Here is a 10,041-nt window from a genome sequence, read left to right on the forward strand (position 1 = left end):
TCTTATCTCTGTGGATAGAGTGAGATGGTCCCATCGATGTTTTTATATCTTTTAGCCCTTGTTCTCTTAATCTGAAATTTTTGGCACGCTTTGCTGTCAGTGACGACTTGTTATTATTGTCGAAATTGGCTTTATCGATCTCTTGATCAACAAAGAGCTAAATTTATAGTGAATTAATTGTGTCTGCAGTACATTGGGGGCTATTATATGTTAATATCCTTTAGAATGATATATATAGAAAATTATATATAAATTAAGATTTTCCATCCTTTCAGAGGTCAATTTTCACCTGAGAATATACAGAAGACAGCTTACGATGGTCTACAGGTTCTTCAACAATATCTAACACAGGCAGTAGCATGGTGTCAGAAAACTATCACATCCTATACTAGCTAAAACTTACTGTCAAGAAAGCAAGGCTCAATTAACAACCCTCATCTTCCCTTTTGGATCCTTCCACATGTATATCATATATCTTGTCTACATTGTATATGTAAAGAAGGAAGGGATTGTTTCACTATATAGCCTTGCATTATGTTTGCCATATAGCCAATTATAAACCAAATTATTATTGAAGTCTTGTTAAAATTATATTATTATAAAGCAAAACTTGATCTTCTAAAAAATGTCATTCATGATAATGAAATATAAAAATTTGTCTACCAATTAAATGTAACATTTGAATGTGTCAGTTTAGTTTGTATATTTTGAAATTTATAACCAGTAAATGAAACAAGGACCAACAATATTTATATATTATTGGTCATTGGGTGCAGAATTTCTATCAAACATATGACAAGTTCAAATTTCAAGCCCTGACTGACTAATAACTGATGTTTGAATTTATTTAAGATGTAAATGTGTATTGTAAACTTACAAATGTTTAAAGTGCTTCAATGAAACCAAGGAATTTTGTATATTAATGATTTTATGAAAACATTGTATAATGTTCAAGCAAAATATGCTCAGGAATAATACTTGTTTTCTTTTGTTTCGGTTATGGGTTTAAATGTTTTTACTGTCATATTATTTTATTGTTTCATTTCTGATCTATGTCTTGTCAGCTTGTGCAGAAATTTAGTTTAACAATAACTTTTTTTAAAGAATATTATTATCAGATAATACTTCTGTATGCTATTTAAGTATTGAAACACAGTCCAAATATTTTGTTGAAGTTCTGGGTCCAAACCTTATAAGTTTTAAATTTGTCATATCAAATCTACTCTTTCATATACTTTCGATATATTTCTGACATAAGTTTCATAAATGCTAAGGATACTTGTTAATTGTTTCTGTATTGTATTATTGTAAATAATATAAAAATACCTAATATATTATAATAGAATGGCAGAAGTATGCAAATGATTGTATAAAACTGAATGTAACTTTGATTGTTGAAGATATTGACTCGATGTTAAGACTTATTTTATATCTAATTACCTTCAGAGATTCAACACTGCATATCATTCTTATTGACACAATAGATTAACAGAACTTTATAATGCATTTTATCATTTTATGGTGAAATGCCAGTACGTTTGAATACTAATTCTACTCTGTTGTTAAAATTAATCTCTGATGCATGTTTGTATGCAAGATGGAAATTGTTTTGTAAATATATTTTAAAATACAATGAATGTCTTTTTGATTAGTGACTAATACAAAGTATATTTATTCAAGAATTAGTTGTTTTTCTTTTATTGTTATAACTTTGATGATGATATATTGGACAACATAAAGGTTAGATGTGTCCAAGTTTTCCAAAGTCTAGTATTTTGTTCTGGTAGGCTATTTTGACAAATATAGAAAAACCAAAACTTTCAGCCACATTTCAATCAAAATGTGGTACACTTTCATATTACAATCCACAAGATGACAATAGTGTCAAACATTCATTTCTTAAATGAATGTGGTTCTTGTTATCGTTATTGGGAAAAAAACGCTGGTTTATCATGTGACAAGACAAATGACCCGAATAATATAGTACTATAAATCATCAGTCTTATTTGGATGATAGAATTATCAAATATTTATTATTCCATTGATTTAAAATACTTGTTAGAAACCCTTTCAAAATCACTTTCCAACTCTAGGTAATAAAACTTGGGTCAATCCTTGTTTTCGTTTTCGATGTATTCATACGCCTTATTGTCACGTGACAAACTACAGTTATTGGAAAATAAACGCCGGTTTGGCTAACTGGTTTATTGAAGGGAGTGATGGTAGAAATGTAAATATTGACTAAAACATGTTTTAATTTAAATTACAATTTATTTACAATTCTATAAATTAACCACCATCAAGGTTTGTCTGGGAAGAATACTGACATTGTATTCTGGTACATTACATCAGCTAACTGAGTTATATCTTCATTTCTACTGGCAGCCATTACTTCTAACACTTCACTGAAATATAATCATATCAACTAAGTCATAGGTTCAAATTAAGGTGAAATGGTCCACCCTGACATTATCTCTGGTCACACACATGATTGCAAAGTGGGTTTTCAGTGATGCAGGTCTAAAGGATTTAAGCCACTATGAAAGCACCCTATATTACATTTATGGTTCGGACAGATTTTAAACTTACATTATATGAGCAGGTTCATTCCTACTTTTAACACAGAATCCTTTCTCCCATTTTTCTTTCTTTTTACTGGGAAATGTTGTTTTTATAAACCTGTGTCCTGCATGAGTTGCTTTAATTTCACACCATGGAGCATCTACAATAGATACCATTTATAAATATAACAGATACTAATGTCATTCTGTAATTTAACTTAACGCTTGTTTATAATTTGTGGTTTTCTTAATTATTTCCATAAATAACTAATTGTCTTATTATGCACATTACAAGCTGATATAATAATTTAACTACCAGTAATGAATTCAAAATGAAAATCCAACATATAGCTTGTCTACAATAAAAGATGCTGTAAGCCACCCACCTGTCTCAATCATGAGTTTATCTGTAGGAATTGAACACATAGTTTCAATGTTCTCTTGAGTTTTCAATGAACTGAAATAAAACTGCCACGGAGTCAATACAGCTATAAAATACTGAGCAAAAAGGAAAACAAATCACCATTACATAAAGGTGAATGTTTCTCACCCAAATTTGAGTAAAATCTGTTTTATGACCCATAGAACTATATACTGTTCTATGTTTAAACCAACCATCTTATTCAATTGTGAACAGTGTACGTTTTTTTGACAAAATCAAGTTAAAAGTCACTCTTCAGAAAATGTATCTGAATTCTGGATTACACTTCTTTAATTACAAAACACCTAACGTTTGAACACAATTTGCATGTGTCATCATCAGATTAAAGAAAATGGCCATTGTAATATATATTTATCCTAATTTATATAGCTTACCATCCATTAATACCAATATATAAACCTTGATCTACAATCTCTTTTGCCTCTTCTTTACTGCCTGTGAATGAGTGTACCTGTAAATACAAAATAAATATGTAGCTTAAACTAGGTGCAGACGACAGATTTTTGTCTCTTGAAAATAGAAACCATGTAATGTATTAATGTTTTCATTAACTGCACACAATGGACACTGTTCAAAAGAAACAATGTGTATGCCACTTTACGTTACCACAAAGTTCAAATACAATATATTCCACATGATTAGATATTATTATGATGATTGATGTTTCTTCAAGAGTATTTTAAACTTACCACTCCACCAGAAAATCTATGTCTGTTTCGTTTTATGATATCTAAAAAGTCTTGTGAGCAATTTCTACTGTGAAGGAATAATGGCAGCTTGGCCTCTTCAGCAAGATCCATCTGTTTTTCAAAGTATCTGTCAAATATGAAAATTAAATGATATATAGGACAGCCTTAATACTGCATTTTGAGGTTTTACCTTAGCTCATCTTCTGAGCACATAAATAACATAAAATCATAAAAAAGTCAATACTAACTGGCTGAAAATTTGGTTTTTGATGCATTTGAAGTCTAAATCCAGTGTTTTGAAGTTTGTCCTTTGTTCATCTTTAATACCTAAGGAGTCTGGGGCTAGAAGTTGGGTTTTGATGCATTTGATTGAAAAATGGCCCATATGTGGATCTCTTCAAATTTTCATTACAGCCAAACTTCTAATCTTTTATCTAATAAAAATTAAGGCGAGTTAGGATTTTCTCCTTTTCCCAAAGCACCTGATGTTACTATGAGACTGGATTGGTCATACTTACTTCAACTGAGTTTCTTTTGGACTGAATTGGAGTCTGTCATAATCTGTAAAACAAAAATAAATATTTTATTTCTTTCTACAATACGTTTACTGGTTGGTATATTAGACTGGATACAGAGCAATAGCATATATACAAAGTTTATTCTTTGTCCTTAGATGTTACATAGTACTCAGATTAATATAAATTGTATATAGACACCACAGATAGAAGGGTATCTATACTGATCACATCATTGAACATGAACACAATCTTACCTAATCCAAACTCTCCAACAGCTACTATCTTATCTGAATTAGATTTGGCAAGATTGATTAAATCTACTAGATATTTGTCAGGATCACCACTTTTCTCAAAAGCATTTGTTCTAGTTGGATGACATCCGACAGTACAATACAACATTTCTAGAAAAAAAGAACTACTGTTAGTGAAATATAACTTTAAAATTCTCAATGTTATACAATTGTGTACAATCCAATCAAATCACTGCATAAGGTATAAGACGAAGTTTGTAATTGCATGAAAAGTGAAGATGACATACCATGAGATTTAGCTATTTCTAAGGCTTCTAGGGATTCTTTTAAATTTCCTCCAGTTATAATCATCTGAAGGTAAAACAAATCAAGTTTTTGATATTGGAATTTTTTTTACAAGAAAAGTGGAATTCCCCTTTAAGATTTAATGTAAAATTATGCAGTATTGATCATGAACAAATTTCTATGAAATGCCAATATTATAACTGTAAAATTTTCTCCTATTTGTTTTGGAGTAACTTCTGAATCATGATAAACAGAGGTGTTCATTTTAAAATCAAACCTTCTTCATTCCTATGTCTTTTGATCTCTGAATAACATCATAAAAATCATCTGTAAACGAAAAATATACCATAAGATTATTGTCTATAAGAAATAATTACAACAATCAGATAATGCAATTAAACCTCTGACTTGGCCTGATACTTACTATAACAATTAGACCGGGAGGAGTTTTTACTAGACAACCTGTTCCCTAAACCTTTTCATAAGTTATATTTGAATAGATTTATGAATAAAATATATTGTTAGATTCTAACACAAACAAAGACCAGGAAATAAAGATGATTTCTTTTTTGTTCAAGTGAACCATGGGTATTCAATATCAGTTTGTAACAAAAGGTCCCATTACCAGGCCTTCTGCAGTCAAAGTGCAGAAAGTGGGAGTAATACCAACAGCACTATACACACTGATAGAAAGGTAAGTTTTATTAAATATAAATTTTAACAAACCCTCGTGTTTCTTTGAACCATGATAAACACCTCTAAATACATGGTCAGTTAAATTGACACCAATATCTAAAACAAAAAATAACTAGAACTGTTCTAATAACAGTACTGATGCAGGGTGTGTTACGACATTCAGGTACATACGAAGATGGTCTATTGCAATTACATTGATGTAAATATTTTTCTGCATCTCTAAATGCAAATATCCAAAAGTGCCTGGAGTATAAACTATATTGACTAGGAATAAAAGAATCTTTCTCAATTAATAAAGACCAAGTTTGATAAAAACCGGGATAAGAAATAAGTAATTTGGCAATGCGCGTGCGCACATTACAAATTCGATATTTCTATCAAATTTAGAATTGGATTATACACATACCTAGCACGCTTGATTAAATTTGGATAAGAAATAAGAAAGTTGGTAATGCGCATGCGCAAAACAAAAATTCAATAATTCCATCAAATTTAGAATTGGATTATACACATTCATACCAAGTTTGGTGAAATTCGGATAAGGAAAAAGAAAGTAGGTAATGCGCATGCGCACAATAAATATTCAATATTTCCTTCAAATTTAGAATTGGTTTACACACCTACATACCAAGTTTGGTGAAATTCGGATAAGGAAAAAGAAAGTAGGTAATGCGCATGCGCACAATAAATATTCAATATTTCCTTCAAATTTAGAATTAGTTTATACACACTACATACCAAGTTTGGTGAAATTCTGATAAGAAATAAGAAAGTTGGTAATGGCAAGCACAAAACAAAAATTCAATATTTCCATCAAATTTAGAATTAGATTATATACATACATACATACCAAGTTTGGTGAAATTCTGATAAGAAATAAGAAAGTTGGTAATGGCAAGCACAAAACAAAAATTCAATATTTCCATCAAATTTAGAATTAGATTATATACACACATACATACCAAGTTTGGTGAAATTCTGATAAGAAATAAGAAAGTTGGTAATGGCAAGCACAAAACAAAAATTCAATATTTCCATCAAATTTAGAATTAGATTATATACACACATACATACCAAGTTTGGTGAAATTCGGATAAGAAATTATAAAGTTGGTAATGCGCATGTGCATAACAAAAATTCAATATTTTCATCAAATTCAGAATTGGATTATAGGAATACATGCCAAGTTTGATGAAATTCGAATAAGAAATAAGAAAGTTAGTAATGCGCATGCGCACTATGCAAATCCGATATATCCATCAAATTTACAATTGGATTATACACATACATACCAAGTTTGGTGAAATTTGGATAAAAAATAAGAAAGTGGGGAAATTAAGTGGGGGTATACCTTTAATCTGCTTCCGTGAACTTAACTTACAGTATAGCACGGTTCAATCCATCCTAGAGCTTAATTATATACCTTAACAGGACACAAAACATTTAAAAGAAATATAAAAGAGAGGGTGTCTTTAAAACTACTTAAACTTTGATTTATATTGGGGTTGACAGCCAGGATAATCTAATTAACCGATTTATCTAATAACAGTCCCATGTTAAGTGAATGGGGTTATGAATTTGCATGTAAGGCATGCATGTCTTATATCACTGGAAAGCTCAGAATCTCTACATTACAAAATCAAAATTATCGCCATATCTCTATTAGGGACCGAGATGTAGCTCTTTAAAGACTCAAAATGGTCCATATTTAGACTCCCGTAAAATCGGAAATAGGTATCTGACCCCAAAGGTCAAAAGGTCATCAGATAGACAAGGTCACAAATTATCATCACAGTAAATATGAAGGTCATCAAAGGTCAAGGTCATGAGATATACGCCTTCAAACTTTGAAAAAAAATATCCAGTCGTACAAAAAAGGCAAAACCGAAAATAAAATTCTTTCCTCTACAAGTTTTAGATAAACTTTCAACGTATCATTTGATACCAGAATCAAGTCAATCAGATCACAAATAGTTCCAAAATAGCAATTTTTGCGAAATAAGGGAAACCAAGATGGCGGCCCATGTTAATAAAAGTATAGTATTATTAATTACCGTTGTTTGTGTAATGTAATATAGAGTACAATAAACAAAACCTGGGCAAAATCTGACGATAAATACGCACTCTAGAGTTCATTTCCGGAATTTTGCGATCTCGCTTCCGGTTGCGCAGAAATTTTCCGTTTAACATTCATTAGGTAATTTTTCTCGAGTTACGAACGGTGGTGAAGTACGTTTTTTCGTATCTGTTGTCGTTTCCGAGAAATAAGCACCCGGGTCCGCGAAAAAAAAAAAAAAAAAAATCATTACGAAAACAAAGCAGTTCGAAGAACGCCCTGCAATTAAAAGAAAAGATTGAACTGGTATTTTCTACTTTCGATTTGTTTACTTTAATTTTTTTCTTTTCTACACTTCTGAGACAATAGAATACGATAAAAGATATTGATATTTACCTATAAATTTGAAAGCAGAAGTATTTGTTGCCATTCTACAGAATTTTGCAATTGTAAGTACCATGAATAAATTCCCTAAGAATATTACACAACAACAGCGAAATCAAAACAAATCCAAACAAAGTAACGTGGATAGTCTCCATTTACCAGTTAATGAAGGGAGACAAGCGACCGCGCAACTTCAGACAACTATTAACTAAGTTAATCGACGCACAGTCGAGTACCGGTATTCCTTTTTAAATCTTAGATGAATTATGTCATATTTAAATAAATGCTGAAACAGTGATAGAGATCAGAGGACCTGACATTAAGAAATGTCGTAAACAAGGATTAATAAACGGAGATTATTTGCAGGTCAACAAGTCCAAAACGTGTACAGTCCTCGCGAACTGTTGAAATAAAATACCGGTAATGCTAAAAAGGTTTGATTCTACAGTCCGGAGCAGAAACTTTGTGAATTAGGCTATACGCATTGCTCTCTCTAGAATTATTGCTATCTTTATTGCAGCCGAGGACGCCCATTGGAAGCCTGGAGACATGATTTTCTGAAGTCTGGGGACCCCCTGTAGAGAATTCTTGAGAATTTGACTCCCTGCAACGCGATTTCCTGAAATTTCCTGGCGAATTTAAGGTTTATTTGTATAGGGACTGTGGGACCACCACAAGAAAATTTTGAGAATATGACGCCCTGAAACTCGATTTCCTGACATTTGACAGCGAATTTAGATTATTCAAGATTATTTGTGTAGGGTCTGTGGTATGCCACTGTGAAAGTTTTGAGAATTAGACGCCAAGAAACGCAGTTTCCTGACATTTCCCGACGAATTTAAGGCTCAGGATTATCTATAACAAAGACTCCCCTCGATTCAGTAAAATGAATTAATGTACGTAGGCCCTATTTGGAAATAACAACTGACATTTCTTTTTAGGGGTGGCAGATATAGTTTTGGGTCAGTTTGTAGGACAAGGAAACAGTCTTTTGAAGATTGAAACGACAATTTAAAGGAAATAAACATTAGTTATTATTCCATGACTCTGAATAATGATTATTGCAATAATCGTCAAACTATTTGGGCAACATGAAATAGGCCTACAATTATCTCTTGACCTCTCTCAGAGCTACCTCAAATGTGCAATATATCGATACCCAGATAATACCAGAGAATATCGTCATCCAATTTCCTTATCGATGTAGCCTATATTACGATTGTATGAATGAATTGAATTGTCTTTAATGGCTATTTTTCAGGGGTGGACAATATATATGATGCCCCCCCCCCCCCCAGTCAGAAATTAGAGGGGGACATGTGCCCCCGTCCTTCAAGGATATCGCCGCCCTTGTCCCTTGAAACCTTCCGAAGCCAAAAAAAATGTCAGTTTTTGATCGATATCTATCCCGCAGTAGGCCTAGCCTACTTATGGAAAGCTGCAGATCTTATACCAAACGTTTATTTAGATTGGAATAGGAAGGCCCCAGGGATTGCATAGATATAAAAGGTAAACTAGCTATTCATGTCAATTTTTACAACAGGGAAAGGAATACGAGACATAAAGTTATTAATAATTTTCTTAATGTACTCTTTCTATATAATAAAATTAAGTTGTGCTTAAAAGAACAACAAAAGTTGATTAACAAAATGATATAAAAGTAATATTGTGACCTTGAACCGTTGAACAGCTTAGGATAATGACCCTGGACAATTTGACAGGGCTGACCCTGAATGGTTTGTAGCCTACGGCCAAAGAATAACCGCGATAAATAACCTAAACCAACTGCGATGGCCGACACAGAACAAACTTGATGGCGGGCAATCGAGTGATCCTTTGATAACCTAAAATGACTAGCCTGTCCGACCCAGAACAACCGCGATAATTGACTTAGAACAGACGCAGTGCCCGCGCAAGAACAACCGTGACAAACGCAATGCCCGGCCAACAACAGTCGCGATGACTGACCTAGAACAGACGCAATGCCTGACCAAGAATATCAGCGATGATTGACCTAGAGCAGAAGCAATTCCTGACCAACAACATCTTCGATGATTGAACAGACACAATGTCCGACTAAAAACAACCGCGATGGCTGGCCGTTGGTAGACGATTTCCAAGAATTAGTGTGTAACAATATATGTACAGGTAATATCATC

At 32.5% G+C, this 10,041-nt stretch overlaps 2 protein-coding genes across 2 annotated transcripts in view; one reads left to right on the top strand and one right to left on the bottom strand.

Moving 5' to 3' along the window:
• The window catches only part of LOTGIDRAFT_227900 (hypothetical protein), a gene marked incomplete at its 3' end in the record, with an annotated part of 43,418 nt that extends 43,022 nt beyond the window's left edge, over positions 1-396 (top strand). The window contains exon 16 of the mRNA XM_009045543.1: positions 276-396. Coding sequence (XP_009043791.1) covers positions 276-396 — 121 coding nt within the window. The remainder of the gene's footprint in view (positions 1-275) is intronic.
• Positions 397-2,239: 1,843 nt separating this feature from the next.
• LOTGIDRAFT_181022 (hypothetical protein) lies at positions 2,240-8,018 on the bottom strand. The gene is made up of 11 exons (XM_009045544.1): positions 7,895-8,018; positions 5,473-5,538; positions 5,024-5,073; positions 4,749-4,812; positions 4,465-4,611; positions 4,211-4,253; positions 3,693-3,819; positions 3,378-3,454; positions 2,948-3,018; positions 2,590-2,722; positions 2,240-2,405 (listed from the first exon to the last, which is right to left on the bottom strand). The coding sequence occupies exons 1-11, from the start codon at positions 7,956-7,958 to the stop codon at positions 2,300-2,302; spliced, it is 948 nt and encodes a 315-aa protein (XP_009043792.1). The 5' UTR covers positions 7,959-8,018; the 3' UTR covers positions 2,240-2,299.
• Between the last annotated feature and the right edge of the window lie 2,023 nt (positions 8,019-10,041).

The sequence above is a fragment of the Lottia gigantea genome (assembly GCF_000327385.1).
Source record: "Lottia gigantea unplaced genomic scaffold LOTGIsca_1, whole genome shotgun sequence".
Taxonomy (NCBI): Eukaryota; Metazoa; Mollusca; class Gastropoda; family Lottiidae; genus Lottia; species Lottia gigantea.